General features: G+C 34.6%; 2 protein-coding genes across 4 annotated transcripts in view; both read right to left on the reverse strand.

Moving 5' to 3' along the window:
- Window positions 1-5,097, reverse strand: part of LOC148278009 (max dimerization protein 1-like) — an 89,980-nt gene extending 84,883 nt beyond the window's left edge. The window contains exons 1-3 of the mRNA XM_088232041.1: window positions 4,907-5,097; window positions 4,689-4,782; window positions 4,320-4,349 (exon numbers count right to left, since the gene is read on the reverse strand). Coding sequence (XP_088088167.1) covers window positions 4,320-4,349; window positions 4,689-4,782; window positions 4,907-4,961 — 179 coding nt within the window. The 5' untranslated portion in view covers window positions 4,962-5,097. The remainder of the gene's footprint in view (window positions 1-4,319; window positions 4,350-4,688; window positions 4,783-4,906) is intronic.
- Window positions 5,098-11,252: 6,155 nt separating this feature from the next.
- On the reverse strand, window positions 11,253-24,021 carry LOC148278011 (DALR anticodon-binding domain-containing protein 3). Of its 3 annotated transcripts, XM_088232037.1 has the most exons (6): window positions 23,345-23,996; window positions 23,076-23,254; window positions 20,169-20,356; window positions 19,073-19,206; window positions 12,949-13,119; window positions 11,253-12,031 (listed from the first exon to the last, which is right to left on the reverse strand). In XM_088232037.1, the coding sequence occupies exons 1-6, from the start codon at window positions 23,750-23,752 to the stop codon at window positions 11,912-11,914; spliced, it is 1,200 nt and encodes a 399-aa protein (XP_088088163.1). In that variant the 5' UTR covers window positions 23,753-23,996; the 3' UTR covers window positions 11,253-11,911. The 3 variants fall into 3 exon arrangements, with proteins under 3 accessions (XP_088088163.1, XP_088088162.1, XP_088088165.1); XM_088232036.1 differs by having other exon boundaries at window positions 23,076-24,021; XM_088232039.1 differs by lacking the exon at window positions 23,345-23,996 and having other exon boundaries at window positions 11,769-12,031; window positions 23,072-23,210.
- Between the last annotated feature and the right edge of the window lie 14 nt (window positions 24,022-24,035).

The raw sequence follows: 24,035 nt of genomic DNA on the forward strand, positions 1-24,035 counted from the left end.
AAGTTTCTTGAAAATGTACGAAAAAAATCATATGAAATATTTGAATAAGAACGAACCACTTTGAATGACGTCACTAGTTCATATGAATCAGCGAATAGAGAAAGAGCTGTGAAAAATATCCGGTTTACTTACCGAAAACGGACCAATCGGCGAGACAGAGAATAAGTGGAAGAGAACCTCTGACGTCACATGCGGAGTAATTTCAGAAATACGAAACTTTAAAAAATAATAGCGCTGATAATACGAAATATTTTTTTTTTAAATTGGCCAATTCTAATAACATTTTTTTTTTTTTAAAAACACTGAACTTTCTCATTGACTATTAATATTTTCCACCACAAGGCTAAATCTAAAGTTTAAAAAAACCACCTCAAGGAAGTACGAATACTATCCGTGATAGTGCCCGTCAGAAAAGAAGAAATGCATAATATTATATGTTTTTTTCCGCTTGATACGTGGTATTCCGATTATAATAATAATAAAAATTATGGATAACTTATATAGCGCCATTTTCGTAATATAATACCTTATTAACTTAGGTGTAATATAGTGTTTTCCCTAACCTAACATTAAGCTGATTTATCTTCCTGCTCGCAGAACCAGCCTGCCGATGGTAATGCCAGTAGGAAGAGCAATGTCTTAACTAAACCGTATCTCTTCGGATATCGACATCTTTCATGTTACTGAAAGAAAGTTCTGAGAGGGTAGCTTCCTTTTATTCTAATTGATAGTATTTTCATTTTATCGTTTTTTACATTGAATTTGAATTGTTATTTTTTTTCGTATTACATACGCTTTTTTATATATTTTTTCGTAATATACCACGTAAAACGTATTGAATAAAAACCAAATATATAAAGCCAGATCACTGTGTTAATACAGAACCTAATAAACGTAATTAAAATACTTGTTTTCAAAGCAATGTAGGTACGTGGTATTGTTTACATCGCCTTCAATTCCCACAAGAGAAGGAATTATTTTATATTTTATTTATGACCTTTTCCATTTTTATTAGTTAATTTAATATACACCTCCATAAAAGCGGTATTAAAAAGCTGATAAAACTGACTTTATAATACAATTTCTGTACATTTGATACACACGCGAGAGTTTAGCTTATAATGAATTTCGTGTTGCAGATCGTTGTATTATAACGTATTAGTAAAAATGATAATTGTTTTTAACAAATTGAATTTGAAAATATTACGAGATGCGTTAGTCAACAAAGCAAGAAGTGTTTTATGGTGAATTAATATTATTATAAAGAATGATAATTATGAAGTCCAATGCATGTAAAATTACTATGTACCTAAATTTGTCCATTCGCTAATTTGGCCCAGTGCAGTGTAGTGTAATTGTCCAGTATTTTAAATATTATATCATGTTGTTTTGTCAATAGGAAATTAAATAATATGTTTGTATAACATCATATCTTTAGTTGATTAGTATGTCAGTAATGATTACTTATTACTAACAACGTACGTAAATTTGATAATTCGTGATCGTGATCCAACTGTGTGCATAATACAAGCACAATGAAGTATATTTATTTCGCGTGTTAAATAACGTATTACATTCATAATACATCATCGCGTTACAGCTGTAATCTCTGTTATAAACAACAAGTCGGTCTACTTCGGTCTTGTCTATACTAGGAACAGGTTTTGTGTTTAGATTTCAAATGTTGTTCACTGCTAAGTTTATATGAATAAGGCACATAATGCTTCAGTTTGAAGGAAGAAACAGTATTGCTGCTCTTAAAAATGTACATTATACATTCCTGCTTAATTGTTCTATAAAATTGTTAAAACTACGAATAATAAATGACCGTGGCCACAAACCGCAGAATATCAAGGTAGGGTTTTAATAAAGATCTGGATCAGCGATATTAAACCTATTCCAGGGTCGAATTTTGCTATCGGGTGTGCTAAACTATTAATTTATTGTAGTATTTTTTGTTATTAATGAATAAGGCGAAATTAATGTGGAAATTTAGGATAAAACTGAGCTAAATTAGAAGCTAGGCGGAGAAAATTTAAGTTAAATCATGTGTGTTTATCCGACGACTAATCTAGATGCGAATTTTACTATAAAATCTTGAGGTATACATTATTTTTTGGTTTTTATTTTGCCATAGAAGCAAGCACATGGTATTTTAATTCAAGTATTCAAGGTGTATGCGTAACAGTGGTCTTGAATAAGGAAATGACAAGGAAGAAGTTGCCAAGTGCGCGTATGCGTGGGTAGGTCCTTCAGTATTTGAATGAATATGTTGTACAGTTAGACAGACGATGAAACCTAGGTTTACCCGGGTAAACTCCGTAATACCCAGGAAACATGGGTAAAGTTCAACGTATATTTGAAATTGTACATCAATGCGTGTCAGCTGGTTGAAAGCTAGCCCTTTAGAAACGGCTGAACCAGGGGCCGCCGCGTTAGGTTAAGATAGGTTGGATTAGGTTAAGTAAAAACACCAATTTTATTTATTATTAAATTTGACTAAACCTATCCTAACTTAAGGGTACTGCGGAGTTTACCCGGGTAAACCTGGGTTTGATCGTTTATCTAACTTTACCCGTAACAAATACATTGTAAGCGAGGCCTCCTAACTGCAGCTTGTTGTATTATTTCATATTGTGCAAATCAGGGAATCCTATTAACATCAGTGTCATAAACTGGTGTACGCTATAATTATTCATACGCGAGACTTGTTCAATAATTTGCATAAATTTGTACATAATTTTACTGTGAGGCGTTTATTCATTTTCAATACAGCACAAAAATAGCTCGGTGTAGCTTCGACACGAACTCGATGATCTATTTACATATTTGTAGGATGGAGTCCATCGGGCGGCTGAGAAGGATCGAATGTATTTAGAATTGAAAATAAAAATCCATGACCCTCGCATGATGATCGTGTTTTACAAAAAGCTGGGACTGACAGGGATGGCAGTATGATTGGAGTACGAGGTACGAGTCAATAACAAAACCAGACCGCGCCGCGACCGACCGAGGCGCGGCGCGCGGTGTTGCCGCGCTGCTGTAGCTGTAGCCTGTAGCACTGAGCACTACTCCGCTGCCATATCATACCGCCCTGGTACGCCGGCGATGGTACGAGTAACATGTATTATCATCCGTCGGCGTCGTACGACTATGTGGTGTGAGTGCACCGACACACCTAAATAATATTTTTCTATTCAATCTGTGCAATGTTGATAACACAAATAATATAACTAGCTATAATTTTTCAATGACGCATTTTGCGAATGTGTCGGTTTTAATGTTTTTTACCGAGGCGCGAGGCGGGAATAAGTAGTTGCGAACTACGGAGGCGAGCCGTAATCCTATCGGAAGCCGATGGAGCGCCTGAGCGAAGGGATAAGGGAGAAACGCCGCTCATTTGAATCATATTATAGATCGTATTTATTCGGAACAACTCGAGTCACAGGGAGGGTCACTAGTTACTATATAGCCACAGCGTTACCCGGTCGGGAGTACCTAGCGACAAAGCTCCCCTACGAGGAATATACCGAGAGAGCTTTTTAATTGACGATTATTTCGATCCTTCTTTACCGGAGGGTCACCCGTCACCCGTCACCGGTAAAGAATACGAATGCGAGTAATTCCCGGGGCTCCGAACAAAGAGCCTCGAGAGCCGAAATACAGAACGGGATGAAGTAGCGTAGCTACAAAACGAACATTATATATCAAGCTTGAGTCGGAGGTGGTCCCATCTCCTACGCTCCCGTGAAGAGCGTAGCACGGAACGCGGCACGTGCGTTATCAGTAGCAGGTAGCGGGTAGCAGCTCCGCGGCCGGCACAGCTCTCCGAGTGTAGTTCTGGGGACAGAGCCGGTGCACTCTTTGGGTGGGAAATTATCTCGCGTCTTGATTTACATCGTGTACATTTGGTTTGTGGGCAACCACGCCCAGTACGCACTTCCTACACCGGGCCTATTGTTATGTTTGAAGAGTTTGGCGGTCACGGTCAACGCGGGGCGTAATTGGGGTTGCGGGCCGAACTCGGGCAGAGGCGGCGGCGGCCAGCGCGGGCCGCACTCGAGGCTCGGCCCGGTGCGCGGAGGGACGATAGACTACCACGGACCGCACTCGAGTTTGCTTCACTGCCTTCATACTGAACAAACTTTTTAGAAACATCACTAATATGCGCAATTCGTCAAAATCGCGACTAGCACATAATTCATTATTCGAATCACTTAACCACAAATTGAAAATACAATTTTATCCTTTTTTGAAATCACAAAACAACGAACCCCACTACTCGATAACACGTCCGCGGTACATTTGTTTAAACTCACCTATTCTTTTCCAATTCATTGTGACTCGTCCTGAAAACATAAAAAGAAATATTAAAAGGTATAATAAAAATGGTGATCTGAATAATATTATTACCCACCACCGCCGCTAAAATAACTGGAAACTTTCACTCTCACTCTTATAAAAGTTCCCCGGCGCGGTAGGGGTGGTAGGTGGTAGCAGAGCGGAAGCTTCCCTAACTTTGTAACAAAGAAACGTCTTTCAATTATTGACTTAAAATATTACAAATATTTTTTCTCGAATCGGCATAAAGTACTACGATTAATTAACAACCGCGAAATAATTTTTGAATAGGTATTTAAAAGAAGAAATGTCAGATGAAGGGTAGGTACTAATAAACACGGTCTCACCTGCTTCCCTGTGACTTTTTCGACTTTGTCCTCTTGACAACGCTCCTGAGATCATCCGGAATCGGGAGGGATAAAGCGTATCCATGCTCGGCTTCTGGAAGCAAAAATACCACCAGCCCGTCAAAATCAGCTGATTCTTGCATCACAAAAATAGACGGGGGCCATGTTGACGTGTAGAAAGCGACGACAAAGAATGCTCAGTCGCCCTGATAACTCACCTCTGTCTCGTCTCTCGATATACTCTGCAGCTTTTAACAGTGCAGCAATACTCATATTTAATATATTCAATTAAAATACTAAAAACTTTTAATAAAACACACAATATTTCACGCGTATTAACAGTAAAACCGACACGGTCCCAGCCCCCGAGAATCACGACTGCATCTGACGACGTCAAAAAACACACTGAGCTCTATTCGGGTATTCGCGATTCGCGTTCGTGCGGGGCCGACGCGCTATTAGTCGGAGATGTTCGGGTCCCGTTCGGCCGACCAATCGGAGGGCGCACTGCTTGTCCAACGCTCGGGTCACCTGAAAAGTCACGTGAATTTCATGCCTTCGAAATATTTGTACCTCCGAACAGCTGTGCAGCGCGCCTTTATCAGGGGTTGAAATTTTATCAATTTCCTTGTAGTTGGTTGTGTTCACGTGTAAAATTAATTATATCGAAGTGATACGTCGGTTATATTGTGCAACTGGTAGAATTCATATTAGATTTTGAAGTATTGAACAAAATATCTAAAATTTTGACGTTTACCTAACCTCTTAATTTTCTCTATTTTATTACTTTTTCTAGATAGAATGCAGTGAGAATAATGTTTTCTTTCGATCAGGAATCAAATATCTTGAAATATTATTAGGCGCACATTAGAAATATGAATAGTGAAATATCTGCTCCATTAAAATACTTAAGTTTATTATTATTGTTTAAATATGTTTTGTAATATAAATGATAATATGAAGGTATACACAGAGAAAAATTATTAATTATTTGAGCCTGGGGTCAATTTAATTTAGCTACATTTACAAGACAGGTTTTTTCGGTTTAAATTACATCAAACCAAAATAATTTCAGTGTTATGGTACAATATCAGTATGTTTATATTATATACTTTTACTGATGCGCATATTTTTTCAACAAACAAATGAATACATTATAATAACAGATCTTATGACTTATGATGATTATTTACGCAACTAAAATCAATTGAAATAATGGAAACAACTCGCACATCTTTACTAGGTATTTTTCTAGAAGAGCCGGTGTCTTAAAAATGGAAGAAAACAAATAAAATGGGCAGTAAGATGGACATAATTCTCTTATGTTTTACAAACTTGAATTTCCCGATTTGAAATCGAAATCCATTTAGAATAAAATAATTTTAGTCGATTTTGGTAAATTTTTTAGTCTTACAGTTTTATATTTATGTTTATATCAGCGTGGTGTAAAAATTAAGTACATCTTTTGTCTAACGATTTTCCGCCAAGGTTTGACAGCATAACCTTAAAAATATGAAGCCTACTTAATACCATCGGGTTAAATTTATTACAAATCGAAATATTAGTGGTGGGAGTTACTCCAACTTAAATAGAACTATAGTTTAACTAAACAATTACTAGTGGGCGTTGATTACTTCTATTATAATGAGGAAGTTCGAAGGTTTTTTTTCTATTATTTTTATTTGTTAACAGACTATCAAACTGAGCCAAAATTAAAAAATAATTAAAATTATGTAACATGTTATCAGTGCTATGATTTTTTAAAGTTTTGTGATTTTGAAATTACTCCGCGTATGTCACAAGCTCTCTTTGCTGAGTTATGCTGATCGGCGAATTGGCTTCCTGTAAACCGGATATCTATCACAGCACTCTATCATTGGTTGATTCCGAAGAACTAGTGACGTCGTTCAAATTAGTTTGTTTTTATTATTTTTTCATACATTTTTAAGAAACTTCACCGAACAATTGAATGCTCTAATTTTTATTGCATGTAAAAAATTATTTCTTGTATCTAATTTCCTAATTTCCCGTAGCACTGAACTTTCACATTCTATCTATGGTAGTTTAAATAATCATGTTTATTTTCTCAAATAAACTATTTTTAGAAACTAGTACAACAATGGGTTATATTAATATTCCAGGGCTGGTATTCTGAACGCTTTCGACTGTACTCGGGTGTAAAATTGGCACAATTAGAGATATCGGAATGTTGACCATTCAAATAATCAGTTATTGTATTGCTATCGTATAACCTAAAAATAAAAACTGGACTGATTTTGTGATTTGTTGACTATAGTTAGTAGTTAGATCTGAGATCTTTTATATTTTTATTGTTGTAATTCCTTTATATTTAATAAGTAAAAGTTCCCATAGCGTACATTGAAGAACTTTTGTAAATAAGTTATGTGTATAAAATAACAACTAACCATATGCGCTAATATTTAAATATTTACTCATTAAATTTATGCGCTTTATTTCATTCTATATTTTATTTCACACTTATTTTAATAAAAACAATAAAAACACCTAATTTTGGGCATTTTGAAGTGACTTTTAACTTATTTAAATAATATTGAGTTTCTCTACTGACGTTTCTTGGTGGAACTGCATTTTAATTATTATAATTATTTAAATAAGTTTCGGTTTCGGCCGAAACTAGAACAGAAGCCAAAAGGTTTTGGTTTCAGCCAAAAATCTTGTTTCGGTTGATCACTACAAATTAGGTCTTGTTGTTTATGGTGTAAATCTAATAAGATTAAATAGGTATTTATTTTATTTTTACGTATATAGGTCTAAGAGGAGGGCTGTCTTGGGCCATGCAGTGGCCCTTGGGCACACAGAGGTTGGGGCTTGTAGAAAGTGGCAGTTTTAGAATTTCAAGGCCCTCGGCTCTGGGCTCATGCCCTTATGGAAAAGACGAGCCTGCCTAAGACGCTTTTTTAAACATAATACATAAGGATAAGTAAACAACCACATCCTTGAAATAGAGAAGCGATTAAAAGCGATTTTTGCAATACTTATATCTTTAAAAAAAAAAAAATATCCATCATTATTTCTAGCAGGAATGCTGGATACCCTCAAATTTCGTCATCAAATTTTTCTTGGGAAACATTTATACCAGCTCATATAAGCTGATTTCTGGAAGTCTATATAATCCAAATATACTGAAAGAGATCAGTTTGTATGTTCCCAATAATTATACTAGAGCGAAATCTCATGCACTGTTTTACACACCCAGAAGCCGTACAAATGCAAGTCAGAATTTACCCATAAATAGGGCAATTTGCTTGCTAAATACGGTTTCTGCGGATAATATAGATATATATGTCTATACATATTGGCAGTTTAGCAGCTATGTGCTTTCTTTTCATTAACTTCTAACATATATTCACAGTCTGCATTATGTAATGGGCTAAACCGCCTGTAAAGTAATGTCAAATAAATAAAGCAAAACATGAAAAAAGGTGCAGATATTTACAAAGAAGTTTTTAAGATAAATACGGAAATAAATGTGAAGAAAATTACATGAAAAGAATTGCAATTTAAAGCAAAAAGACTTGACCTAATAAAAATTTGACCTCAATAAATAATATAACATTAACGTCTTACAAAATGTCAAAATTAAAATAAACTTGGACTCTTAGTGATGCAATAATACTTTCATTACTGATGTTTTCTAAGTACAGTAAAACTCCGACTATCCAAATGAATGAGTGCCATTTGTTATCAGTATATGCAGAAATCTGGATAGTTAAATTAACCCAATTAAGATAATGTTTTGAAAGAAAACGAAACATTAACTCTAAAATACTGTTATATACTGGTTTTGAAATAATACAGCGAATTGGAATCACATTAAAAACTTACTTAAACATGTCCAGCTAAGTTAATTGCTTTGATGAAAAAACTCGTTAACTTACATTTCCTTTATTTTTTATTTCTTGATAGCGATCTGGATATTTGGCAATTTGGAAGACTGGGGTTTGGATAAACGGAGGTCTACTGTACTCACTGATAAATTAATTGTGCCAGTTTCATGCTTACAGGAATTTTACTGTTTTGTTTCCACGCTGTATGCATTTTTTGCATTGCTTATAAAACATGAATTTGACATTTGTTATACCTACTCTCCTGTAATCTTTTTTTTTGTATTTTACTCTTCTGCCAAAATAGACATCATACTTTTGTTTTAAGATGATTTTCTTTATCCTTTCGGTATCTATTTATCATGATTTTATCATTTTTCTATAATACTTGTGGTTTGCATGCTGTAGTCGCATCACTGGTCTGGTAATGTTTTGTTTGTTTTTATCAACATCCTACCAGTAATGCTTAATTGTTTATAAGAAAAATATTAATAAATTGGGATTGAAATGCAAAAGTTTATTTAATTATATGCCTGAATTTGTAGACAAGTACTGGATTTAATCTGCTAAGGATTGACGAACATTTTAAGCAGACAAAGAGAACTTCTTTAAGGGAATATGGAATTCTAGGCATTTACAGATTTTACGATCTGTAATTGAATTGCCTGGGTACGTATTCTGATGGGAAGTTAAAATTTATGTTCAATTTTATCTACAAAGAGAAATTAAGTTTTCTGTATGAAAAATATAATATGTTTACCATTTTTTTTCTAAACATGTTCAATTACCGGTCACCGATGAATATATTTTGAATTTTCATTCAAATATACACACTTCATACGTAAAAATCGAGATTAGTTTATACCGTCTCAGTATATACCGATAAAGATAGCCGTTCATAATCGTGGCTCTAGACTTCTTTATTGACTGGAATTTTTGCTTACTATTTTACCAAATAAAAATACCTTTGTCAGTAAATTGATTTATTATTTAATGAAAATACATATTATTTATGTCATTAATGTTTTGTTTGATATAATTGAAGACACAAGCGGATAAAGGTGTTCTTCGATGGTGCTACAGCCCAAATCGAGCTTTGGCCTCCTTCAACTTTTACCTCTAGCTCCACCTGTCCCTCAGCAGCCACCTTCCAATTTGCAACATGTAGAATCTATGCTGCATCTTTTGTATAAAGGTGTTATGTGACAAAAACAAAAAGGAGAGATATCTGGGGTTAAAGTTTAGGACACCAGTACAATTATTGATATATACACCTTCATTCGCTCCCAAAATGGTTTTTTGCTACTTTTTAATGGTATAGTTGGTTTTATATGAAAGGGCTGTGGATAAAATCTTACAATTTTGAAAATTTGCGACATAACACCTTCACCCACTCAATGTCTTCAATTATTAATGATCTATGTCCGCCATAACATACAAAAATGTGACGAAATTACAGGTGACAGATGGGATGAAACTTATATAGCGGCTCAAAATTGTCAATATAATGAAAATATGTCTTTTAACCCTTAATACTAACAAAACAAAATACACATTTTGTAAAACCATACAGCCTAAACAAAACCCTCAATCAAAAATATCCCCTGAAATATTAGAATCGGTACATTCTAGAAAATACTTGGGAATATTTTATTAAAATTATTTATTTACAATTCTCGATAGAATTCCATTGTAATGATGTAATAACTTACATTTACATAAAAGTTATTAATTTAAAAAATACTTAGAACACTTCCACTTATTTATTTTGACCAATTAGCGCTTAAACCCTCTAATGGGCATCTTCAGACTGGTGAATATTATACAGTGTAAGGATAATGTATATAAAACTAAATATTATCTTAAGTGTAGGTACATTTAAAAATAAGTTGAAAAATATACAATACGCAATATTTCAATGGAACAGAGTGAGACAAATTATTGAAACATGTGTTGGCGGTGTACTTTTAGAGAAGATTCTATTATATGAAAAATATTTATTGTTTTATTACAATGTACAGGGTCCAACTAAGAGGGCTAATAAGGGTGAGTTTTTGAATTCTATCTGCTGATTTATTAAAATTCTATCGCTATTATTTTTATCCTATTTATTTCTAAAATTTCCAATCTATCTTGAGGGCGAAAGCGCTAATTGGTCAAAATAAATAAGCGGAAGTGTATTAAGTATTTTTTAAATTAATAACTTATATGTAAATATAAGTTATTACATCATTACTTAGGAATAATTGTCGATAAATTCTTCAGGTGGGCAGTACATAATAGAATTCGTAACACTAGAAATTACAAAATTTTCTCATATTTTAAAGTTGATTTGTAATATTTTATTTTTAATTTAACTCAAATACATACATTGTGTGTTATTTATTTCAGCTTTATTAAGTTACTTTATAACATCTCAACTAATATAAGCTTTTAATAGCATTACAATTTTTTTATCAAAATTTTTCAGAATTCAGAATTTTTCAGAATTTTCAAATCATCTTATATCCGAAAACCATGATTTTAATCAAGAAACGGGTGTAGAAATTTTGCAAGTCAATAAAAACGGTTTACGTTTAGACAATTTAGAACAATTAGAAATTAATGAAGCCATTAATCAAATAATCAATTAAATTTAACTTCGAGTCCTCTTTTAAAAATATTCCCTTTATGATTCATTTTGTCTTCTTTCTCCCTCTTTCTTTCATTTGTCTATCTCTTTCATACAATATTTTATAATATAAATAGCAACGCGAGTAATTATAGGTTAGTTTAATTCCTGACGATGAGGTAGTAACCTCGAAACCGGGTGGTTTATACAAATTTGTAAATATATAAGTGTTCATATCTTTAGTTTGTATCCAGGATAGTGCAATTGGATATAAGACAATTGTATATTTATAGAAAAATAATGCATCTAAATCCCAAAAGGAACACTCCCACACTACATTCAAACTAGAGGATGGGTCACGGGGTCTACTACAAACTCTGAATTCGGGCAAAGAAATTTCGGGTTTTTGGGACCCAAAATAATCGATGTATTTCTCAAACATCGCAAAACCATGACCCAGATTCAATTAAATAAATTTGTAAAAATGATTAGTGGGTTTGGGTAGAGAGAAGTCAGATGAACTACTTGATAAATAAAAGTATGAATAATTTAACTTGTATAATAAATACACGAGTATTATTTTTACTCCGCATATAAAATTGTCTGACTTTAAACAAGTTGTACTTAGTTAGACAGACTACACACAATCCAGAGAAATCTATTACCACAAAAATGTAGTAGATTATACAAATTGTTCTGTTAATGAACCATTATTATTATCAATCGATTTAAATCTTTGTGAGTAATTACATTTGGGTAACGGGAACAATGTTTAATATTGCTAATGCGTGGTTCAGAATAGTTTGGAGAGCCAATAAAAGATGAATACGTCCATGAACAAGTGGTATTAGATGTTTTCTGGGTTCCTGAAATAAACCATACAAAATTATTTTTAACCTTCTCTTAATATGATACATTTTTAGTAAATGTTAAGGTGCTTACAGACTCGACATTTGACGAATGCCAAGCTGCGAAACGTAGCTATCAAATATGCTGAACATTTGTGACAAATAAAGAATGTGTTTGTAGGCACCCTTACAAATTTCAAAAGAAAATATTATATAGTCAAATTAGGCTTGATATTTTAAGAATACATTTTTACATTTTATTTAGAGTTCTAAAAAAACACATCAAAATGCTATAGGTAAGTTTTTTAAGACTAACAGATAAAGATATGTATTCGTATAAAACTGTATCTGTTCGGAAAATTTTGATTGCATCAATACGAATATCATTGTACCGATATACTAAATTAAAATACTCTGTGAAGTCGGAAGTCATTGATAAAACTTATCTGGCAGGTGCAATGTTATAAATAAAATTTAGAATATTTTCCAGAAGTCATCTGTTGAATACTGAATGTCATTAACAATGTTGATCGATTGATAAAACTACTTAATGGGATACTTTGCAAATTATTCAAAATTTGGTAATTTGTCACAGTAATGAAAATTCATTTTGCGATACGTTGAACCCGTTCCGTGAATAATTACAAAATATACGGCCGCTTATAACATTGTTTGTGCATTTTTATGAATTTCAATAAGAGACCAAATTGTTTTAAATTCCAGTGAGACACCTTTTTCTAGTATGGAATAAATGGCCCGATTGAAAATTCCAATGTTCAGAGAAGAAAATTTTACCACTTGCATATTATCTAACTGTTGTTCTTTGCCTTCGACAACATTTTATGTGGTCCCAAAAATTTACCGAATCATATATTTAGGTTTTTAAAATTATAAGATGTTATTAGCAAAACAGTTCAGCGTAGATTTAAGCTTACCATTAATACTCTTACTCTTCTGTAGTACATACTAATTCGCCCTGTCATTCCACTGAGGAATGTGCAGAGAAGATGTGGTGATAGTAAACAGTCTTTTGATTCCAAGTCTAAACACTTCTTCAGGATGCTGGAGTAAGACATAATGTAATTGAATACCAATATCCACTCATCCTGAAAATGAAAAAAACAAAAACTATAAAACAGCCATTTTAATTTGTAAAGAACAGGAAATATTTTTTATTTATTAATACAGTCGAACTTGGTTATTACGAGGAAGATGGGACCAATTGAATTTGCTCGTTATATCAGGGAAAGGTTTTTTATACAATCGCTATTGCACATTGTCACTCCTTTCTCAGTTCTGACCAAACGCTATTAACCCATTCACTTGCCATTACACCGTCAACAGATGCTGCTTTTTTATTTATTTTTGCATAAACAATATTGTGTCGATTTTTAAAATGGTCTAACCAACCATTTTTACATTTAAAACATCGTTTCCAAATTGTTTTGCGAACTGTTCCGCTTGCGCCTTCAATATTAGTGCATCGATGGAAAATTCTGCGTTTCTTTGGGTACAAAACCATTGGAGCAATGCTTCATCAACATTAGTACGATCGCACTTTCTAAATTTATTTTGTGTCTGTGATATTCTTTTCAAATGTAGACAAATAAACATCCTTATTTTTCCACAATGTTCACACTGTGGATGAAGATAGAGAAAACTTTGTACACACTTCCACATTTTTCATACCACGTTCGACGAATTTCACGAATTCGTTTCACGAATAATTGCCACTTTTTCACGAATTTTCAAGAGACACTTCCTCTTGTTAGTAGACATAATAATAATTCAGGGGTTAGGTTTTAACTGATCTGGTCTAGAACTCATTTGATATCACCCACTTGTAATATTTTTTGTGTATTGAGCTATATATGATATTATTGTATGAGCATAAAACATTAAAAAATCTAAAAAAAACCCCGAAACAAGCTTGTCATACATAAACTACAAAAGCAGATGTAAATTGAAACAATGTGCCGAACCGGCACTTACTTAGTTCACAAAGCTTGGATTTTTAAAAAACCATATGTGTTAATTTTTCAATATTGTCGGCGAAAAATCCAATTAGGTACTTGGACACTTACATAGCTATCATAAACATAATCCGATCCCAACGCCCGGCGGTATTTATCTTTTACGTTAGCTGACCGTTTGGATTTTATTACTTAGGTTCTTATTTCGAGAATGATGTTTTTAACAATTGAAGATTTTTTGTGTAATTTTTGACAATATTTTGTTCGGTATGTCCGAGAAGTAGCTCGTTATAACAGTGAATAATTGCATGGAAAAAACCATGAACTAAAATTTCAACGAATGTTTCCTCGTTACATCCGAGATCTCGCTATTTCCGTGTTCGTTATAACCGAGTTCGACTGTATACATGGCACGCACAAATATATATATATATATAATAGAATATAAACAATTCAATAAAATGTGAAAAATAAAAAAAAATTTATTTATTTATTTATTAATGAAATTATGTTACATAAATACTGTAACACAGCAGTTTCACATAAAGGACATGCTTAGATATATATGTTTTGGGTATGAAACGCATGGCAGCAAAATTTGTTCCAAAATTGTTAAATTTGGAACAAAAACAGTGGTGAATGGAAGTTGCTCAGGTGTCACAAAATGAAGTCAATGATGATGCAGAAATGCTGAAATGTGTTATAACAGGTGACGAAACGTGGGTTTACGGATATGACTTCGAAACTAAGGCTCAATCGTCCCAGTGGAGGCATTCTGGATCGCCAAGACCGAAAAAGGCTCGATAAGTGCGGTCGAATGTGAAGGTGATGCTCGCTGTGTTTTTCGATTTTAATGGCATAATGCGGCATGAATTCTTGCCACAAGGTCAAACGGTCAATAAGGAGTACTACATGCAGGTTCAACGCCGTTTGCGTGAAGCAATCTGAAAAAAAACGCCCGGATTTGTGGCAAAAAAATTCATGGCTTTTGCACCATGATAATGCACCTGCTCACACTTCATTGCTAGTTTGTGAATTTTTGGCCAAAAACATTACTGTAACAATGCCCCAGCATCCACATTTGCCGTGTGACTTTTTCCTATTTCCAAAAATAAAGAGAACCTTAAAAGGCCGTCGTTTACAAGCATAGATGACATTAAAAATTGCTGAAAAAGCTACAGGCTATCCCAAAGATCGAGTTTAAGAAGTGTTTCGAGGATTGGAAGAAGCGCTGGCACAAGTGCATAATATCTAATGAGGACTATTTTGAAGGAGACAACATTAATGTAAATGAATAAATAATTTATTTAAAAAAATAAAAAAAAATCCAGTATTTTCTGAACACACTTCGTAGTTGAGTAAAGTTGTATTCCAACTGGCTCCTAACCAGAGCTCAATTTTAAAGTATGAATATTTTAAAAATCCTTTGTCACTCGCAAAGTATAGCCTAGCATTTTTAAGGATTTATTGGCCATGCACTTTATGTGACTGACGAAAGACAACTTTTCATCAAAGATGACGCTTAGATCACATATCGCATATTAGTTGTGTGATTTGACTAAATAAAGATTAATTCCTACAAGTGGTATGTTTGAGATTAGTAAATGTCATATGACCTCAAGAAGGAAAGAGGTGAGATTAATTGGTCTGCAGAACTTAGGTTGTGACTCGTCTCTATCCCTAGCCTTAGGGATAAAAGCTACTCGGACTTAGGTCCAGCTTTTTGGTATGTGGTCCCATGTACAGTAATGGAATTAATTCTGGCTACTTTTAGAAATTCTTTAAAATTTCAGCTTTATTTTCACTTATATTTGAATTAACGTTGTGTTTATAATTATCATTGCCATAAAATTTTAAGGGATCATTTACCAGAAAAATCATTTCAAGGAAATTTTATAGGTAAACCTTTAACACATGAAAAAAATTACAGTTGATGAATTTACAAACACGCTGAATAAGTACAAAACAAATAGCATTTTGTTGGATATCTTTTGTTTTTTAGAACCACTTGGAGTTGTCAAGGCATCAAAAGTGCACCAGGCATCGCAAATCTTTAAATGTTATCACATGGAACCGGGCCAGGATAATAGCTTCGATCAGCTCTTTCTTGGTGCTTGGATTTTTTCAATATATATTTTTTATTTATTTTGATTTATTTTTGCACCAGAACAGGCCAGGAGGCCCATATATCATCACTATCAGCCTTGACCATAGATTTTCTATCGGATTTAAATCTGGATATTGCCTGCCCGCGGCAGGACAGTTTTGTGGTGGTCCCCTAAACCACTTTGTGCTGCTCCTGGCTGTATGGTATGGCAGTCCGTCCTGCTAAAAGGTGCACTTGCGTGGGTCTCCTTCGAATAAATCCTGGATTGTAGGCAACCATTTCGCCTGTAGCACTGCTTCTTAGTATTTTTTTTGCATCGATGTTGCCCTCAATGATAGCCAGTTGTCCAACCATGCTGGCCCATACCATTTCACTGCCGTGGCCGTGATACACTCGGGCAAAAAACCCTGTTCAAATCGGCGGTGAACAAACTTCCCCCCATTACAGTCGGAAATGCTAATTTTGGTCTCGTCGCTCTAAATAACCTTGCCCTTGTCATCTTCTGTTCACTCCTTGTGTGTCAGAGCCTAATCGATGCATTTCTACGTCTGTTTCTGGTTCAGATACCGCATTTTTCTCGAGGTTTTCGCTCGCAAACCATTTTGACAGTTTTTTTAGAATAGATTTTTATATTTAAAGAAAGAGAAATACTTGAGAGAGTTACTTTACTCAAATATTTCCATTTTCAGACCATTTTCTAAAAGTCGTAAATAACTTGTGCTGGAAAAATGGAAATCGAGTTGTGGTAGAGTGGGATTTGAACCTCGGGCCTTTGACCCGTGAGTCCACAATACCACCACGGGACCACAACCCGGTTCTAATCAATTTTGAATTCGATCTGACACAAACTTGTTCACCAGTTATTCTGATGGTGTTGTTGATGTATTTTGTAGATCTCCGATAGTTTTGCATGGCCTAGTGACAAATTCTGCCCACATTTTGTTCTGTTCCTTAGATTTTTTTCCAGCTCTTGCAGCTGATTTCAATCAATCCAGTGTTCGTAACCCGTTTGCAAAATTTCCTTACACCTGACTTTATTGCTCCTCCGCTCAAAATCTCCGCAATTTCCGCAAAGGTGTAAACTTTTTGAGAACAGTTTTTTTTCCTCTTCCCAGGTTACCGATCAACACATTTCGAGGTATTCGGAGCCATTTTAGTTGTTTCTGCGATTGACTGATTTAAATTACGCGACTTTTCGTGTTGGTAGGAACAAAAATATCAACCCTGAAATTGGTTGGTTTGTATTTTTTTTTTTTTTTATCGAAATAAAGAAATATTTGTGTTCTTATGATTTACCTAAATATTTGATTTTGAGGGCCATTTTCAACGAGTTGTAAATAACTCACTATTAGAAAATGGAATCAAGTGGGGTGGAGTGGGATTCGAACCACGGACCTTTGATCTGCGAGTGCGAGACACTAGTCGCAGGATCACAACCTGACTCATATAGTGTGTTATTTTTAAATATAAATTTCAAAACCTTTACAAAACAAATCATGTGAAAATATTATATACATTGTAGGTAACAATTAAAATATTATAGTATGAATTCGGGCTAGGAGAATATACATTTTCTACACAAATATAAAATAGAGCAAGTTTTTATTAAAAGTTTCTAGAATGAATTCCACTCCTGTACTATACTGTACCATCACACCATTTCCCCTTAGTGGTAGGCAGAGAGAATGGACCGCCACACACGTCTATCCTGACATACATTCCTAGCTTCTTCCACATTCATACATCTTGTTATACACGCCTTTCGGTTCTGTCTGCTTCTGACATGACCAGACTTAAGATTTTGGTTTATCTGATCATGCCACGTATTCCTTGGTCGTCCTCGTCTCACGTTACCGTTCATTTTCGCCATATATACTTGTTTTACCATTCTTTCATCATCCATTCGTTCTAAGTGACCAAACCATCTCAGAGACCCTTTCTTAATCTCATCAATTATACTTGACTCAGATTTACTTTCTCGTCTGATTTCATCATTCGTAACCCTGTCATACATTGATTTCCCACACATTCGTCTAAGAGATCGCATTTCAACCGCGTTCACTCAGCTTTCTTCCTTCGTCTGCCAGTTCCATGTTTCACTTCCATACACAAGTGTTGGGACTAAAACTCCATTGTGCACTGCCAGTTTAGCTTCGATCGACATATTTTTATTAGCAATTACTGTGCTTAGTGCTCCGTTCATTTTGTTGCCCGCATTTACTCCTTTCAACATCATTTTCTATTCTTCCATCTCTTGAAAACATGCTTCCCAGACACAAACTCTTTTACTTGTTTAAGACATTCGTTGTTTACATTTATTATGCAGTCAGTAACCTCACTATCCCTTTCAAATACCATCACTTTTGACTTACTTTCGTTCATCGCCAATTCGCTCTCCAGGCATACATCACACCCTCCTGTATACTTGTCTTATACAACTAGCTCTAAAAAGTTTTACTAGCATTGGAAAAATGATGTCTAACCCTTGTGGAGTAATGTTGGGTGGTCGAAAGATGCTCTTTTCCATTCCTATATAGTTCTTCGGCTGGATAGAATGGCTCTCTTTTTTGCCAACTGGGAAAGTGAACCGGGCCCGATAACCTCGGTGTTTCTTCTCCAGTTTCAGTCGATGTTCCGTCAGGTGTTTTTAGTAAATGTAGCATGACGGAGAAGCTTTAGGGAGCATCTGGGTGAATTTTAGAAATGAGTGCGGCTTCATTGATTTCATGGCAGAAATCCCTCCAAGATATTTTCTTTGTTCTCCTTAAGTCTTGATTGAATTTAGTAAGGACTTTTCTGTACTGATTCCAGATTTGGTATAGTTTAGCTCTATTGAATTGTACTCAGACTGTTGTGCTAAGACAATTCTAAGTATAACTCGTAGTTCCACCATTATATCATGGGGCTATTAACCTGGTACGCAGCAATGAGACTGCTTCGGCTACGGCCGGGATTCCCTTATTATATTTTATTTCTTACCTCGTCCTTTAATAACTCTAAATCTATATCCTTTAAGTCTGGCAATGCTGGGTAGAGACCTTTATTCACATGTTCTCTGAAGGTATTGATTATACTAGCGAGACGAGCTCCATTATATAACACAAAAGCTGCACCTGGAATTAACAAGTTGAATATGAGCATTATACACGGAACATACTTAATTATTTTTCAATCCTTTCGAGTACTTTAGCAATGTATCGAATTAATGTATTCATTGTGCTATTTTATTCAACATGAATTGACCAATTTTAAAATGAAAGTTTACGTCCTCTTAATCAAAATGTTAACAGTTTTTAGAAAAATGTGGATAAATCAACACTCGGGAAATGCAAGGTTTATTAGGAAATACTTATTTTTGTATTTTGTATATAAACGGCTAGGAATAGCAGGCGCCACATTTAACAGAAAACCAAATGCCGCCTATATAACGCCTGCATAACACCTATTCTCCTCACTAGGGTTCAAAACAGCAAAATACCGAGTTTTGGGAATAGGTGTCTCAGAAGAATCTCGGCTGTGCAGTGGTTTCACTTTGTAAGGAATTAAATAATAAGAGAACGGATGCAGCAAACTGTCACGAAGCGGAGGCGATACAGTTGGCTAGGCCATATACTGCGGATGCCTCCTGAGAGCCTTAACCTCGCTTGCCTACTTTATAACGCATCAGGTTCTCGACGTGCGCTGCCGACTGTTCATTGGCAATTTACGTCCGAACTACTGGATGCAAACCTGACTCGGAAGGACGCACAGAAGCTGACAGCAGACAGAAATGCACGTAGGCTCTTTGTGGACACCATATGCTCCAACTAGGGAGTGGTTATGGAATGGTAACTTATTTTTGTATAGCCTTTTGTAGATATGATATGATGTGTCTATGATAAATAAATGTCATTTATATAACTCTCCAGAATAGGAATATTTATATTTTTTATCGATCGATTGAATTGAATGCGATTCGACCACAAGCAAGCACTCGTTCAGGATTCTAGTTCTTTTTCACACACATTACTGTTTTTCTTGATCCGCCTAGAGACGACCACAATTGAGTTAGTAAGATTATAAATAAATTGAATACCTTTGCTACATCCAGATCCATTGTCCACTAAGCTGATTGAAACGGGGTGACTATGCTTTATCTGCAGCAAGTCAAATGCCACCGCTGCTTCACCGAGTTGAGCCAAGAACACTTTCCATTGATCCTCGTTCTGAACTCGCAAACCATATTTATGCTGCGCTATTAGCTGCATGTCCATCTTTCTTTTTCTGGAATGTTTCCCATACAATTAAATTCGATAAAAAGGTATCTGAGGTAGTCGTTATTTTAACTATCTCTTCGTTCGAACCAGGTATTACATCGTGGGATAATTACTTCAACCAGGTAACTTCCGAAACAGCATGTATGAGTTACCCACTAAAAACATATAATATCTGTATCTTCCTCCATGAATGCTACAAATGGGCGAGTCGTGTTTTATTACAATCATACTTTGATGATTTGAATGCGTGACTTGTCTATTTGCAACACTATGTGGGAGCATAAAAACATGTACTTTTAGTGGGTAACTCACAAATACTGATTTTCAAGTTAGCTAGTTATTGCCTAGCGATATTAAAATATTCATAATTTTATTTATTGTTAACATTTACTTTAAGCAATATCTTTCAACCAAGCAACAAAGGATTGTTGTTGGTTAAGGTTTATACAGATTATTTTCTTAGTGCTTAGATAGGCAAGGAATTCGGAAGAGAACAGTAAGAGGTCCAATTCACAAAATTTTAGACATCATCTCCAACACTATTTACAGTAATTTTCATGAATGCTAGTGGTTTTTACAATATTTTAATTTTGTTAAAATGTTTTTACAAATGATCAAATACATATGGTCAAATGTGCTTCATATTATTACCTAGTTAAATACTAGCCATTTTATATTTATGTTAAATTATTCTTAATTTTACTTTGATATATTTATGTTTAAAACATAAGATTTTCTCAAGTTAATTGTTATCTTTTATTTGTCATCTTAGATATGTTGCTTCTTTTTTACTTTTTTGTTGTTTTTTTTATATTTTACTTTCACTGGGTTGTTTAGTTTTAATTATTCTACTATATTTCATATTATATATTACATAATAATAAATTATTCGCTGCTGTAATTATTTCTGTAAAACTTTTTATTGTAAAAGGTTCTTTGAACCGTTGATATATAAATAAGTAATTAAATATTTGGAAACAAATTTGACCATAAAATAAGGCCATTTTTCTTTATAAAATAGGGAATCCAAAAATATTATTTTATGCTATTTCAATATATTTTTCATTGTTATAAAATTTTACGTGTGATGTCCTTGTCCAAATAAATGAGTTTTTAATTTTTTTGGATAGGCAATGCAATTTAAATATCATAAGTAAATTTGAGAGTTGAATAACAGTGTATTTAGAATGTTATAAAAATACATATAAAACAATAATTAAATGAAGACATCATACTTTCCAGCTCAAACTTATTTTCAAAGTATTTATTATTACGAAAACAATTTTATTATTTTCAGCAATGTGTCAATTCAATACTTTAGCAGAATGCGTTTAGCGCCCATATTGCATCTTGTAATAATTTTACTTGAAGAATTTTTGTCGAAATGCGATCTCTCAGGCAAATGTGTGGTAAAACTATGTATGATAGGTGCACAAATGTCGAGATACGAGGTCTGTTCAAAAAGTATCCGACCATAATTTTTATTGGCAAAACAAATAACGCTTTGAGGGCGGAGCTTAGATGACCATTTGTAGGTATACCTAGTGCGCATGCTCAATTTTTTTCACGACTACAGCGCCACTCAGTTGCTGCCCTGCCGTTGAAGAGTGAGCATGTGTATGCTATTTTTGTCGAATTTTCAATGATACCAACGTTCTCAACACAGTGATCATCGGTGATGAATCTTGGGTTTATGGGTACGACCCAGAAACCAAGTTCCAGCCATCACAATGGAAGCATTCAACATCCCGAACTCCAGTGGCGTGGTTCATCATGAGTACGCTCCACACGGCACTGCTGTCACCAAGGACTACTACCGAGAGGTTCTGCGTTACCTTTGTGATGCAGTGAGACGCAAACAGGCAGACCTGCGGGCAAATGGCAGTTGGCAACTTCATCATGACAATGGACCGGCTCATTCTTCACACATGATACGGAGTTTCTTAGCCAAACATAACACACCCGTGGTTCGTCAACCTCCTTACTCTCCTGATCTCCACTCCCTGTGATTTCTGGCTTTTTCCCCAGCTGAAAATGCCTTTGAAAGGGACCAGATATCAGACCAGAGAAGACATCATGAAGACTGCGACGGACCACCTGCGCGCCATACCAAAAGAGTCTTTCCAGCTTTGCTTCCGGCAGTGGCAGAACCGTTGGGAGAAGTGAGTAGCAGCTCAAGGGGACTATTTTGAAGGGGATTAGTGTCATTTAATTGTATCTCGATAAATGTTGTTTTTATGAATAAAAGTGGGATACTTTTTTAACATACCTGGTATGTACATTATGTAAGGCTGAGATAAGCGTTATCGACAAAATCAAAATTGTGCGTTGGTTTGGACATGTAGAGCGAATGACAGCGAAAGAACGGCTAAAAAGATTTACAATATGAATTTTGATAGATACAACAATTGAGGAAGACCGAGAAAGATATAACATGACCAAATCTAAAAAATAGTTGAAGACGGACATGCCAAAAGTTGGATTAATCAACGCACGTGCATGAGAAAATGTATGAATGTAGAGGAAGCGAGATCTGTATGAAAAGACAGAGTGATATGGCATTCTATTTGAAACTGTGTGATGGTTTGTTTTGACCTGTTTTGTTGTTTTGTTGTTTTCTTTGTTTTTATCAGAAATACGAAACAGTTTAAATCTGCCGATTTAAATGATTCTCATTATGAGAAAGTTAATAAAGTAGTGAATGTGAAATAAGACATTTTACCTACTCCAAATATTCGCCAGGAGACACCTCACTTTCTTTAAGGCCAGTTTTCACATTTAGAACTGCAGCACATAAAATATTAATACCATTTCCGTATCGATTGTCTGTGGATTTCCTGGTAAAATGAATGTGTTTATAGTTCTCTTCCGATGATTCCTGATCTGTCAGTATAACTCCGTTTAACTGTAACAGGTTTTTAAGAATGCTAACTAGTAAATCAAGTCGCCTTGAGCTGATGTCACATTCTAAATTGTCTTGTGTAGTTATTCTTACGATTTTTGTCAATTGCCTCTTTATTTCGATACACTCAGATAAGTTTTGCAAACACAATCTTATTGTTGATTTTCTATCTAAAAACATGTGTATTCTCCCATTGAGAAGAATGCTCTTTTGTAGTTTGAGTGGCCAAGCGTCACTGTCTGAAACTAGTTTATCGCAGGCTTCTTCTACAGTAGAAAATTTGTTTCCTTCAAATGAATAATCAAAAATTGTCTTAAGGAGTACAGCCTTATCACTTAGTACGATATATGCCTTCCACGGTTGTATTGAAAAAGGAAAACTGTACTCTCCATATTTATTTATGTTATCAGTGTGCCTTTTTATTAAAGCTTTATGGGAATCATTTTTGTTCTTTGATAAATATTCAAAAACAGTGTTAATAAAACTTGCGTGCAAATCCATTACGATATTTTATCATAAATTATGCTTATTTGAATGTAAAATGAAGGATGTTTCAATATGAAACTATTAGAAATGCACAAATTACTCGACTAATCTTTTGATCACACCACGCCAGTTCCAAGGCCAGTCACTATTTATAGGTACACAGGTAACACATTTTGTATGCGTTTGCAGGATAAACGCGGTAAAGTTATCGGGTCGTATGGATTTGCGTGGCATGTGTGAAAACGGCCATCAATAGTACAAGTAGGTAGTAGGTAGTTATTAGTAGCGATGCAAGTAG

This window comes from Micrasema longulum, unplaced genomic scaffold, assembly GCF_059751315.1.
Source record: "Micrasema longulum isolate JH-2025_06_02 unplaced genomic scaffold, ASM5975131v1 h1tg000940l, whole genome shotgun sequence".
Classification (NCBI taxonomy): Eukaryota; Metazoa; Arthropoda; class Insecta; order Trichoptera; family Brachycentridae; genus Micrasema; species Micrasema longulum.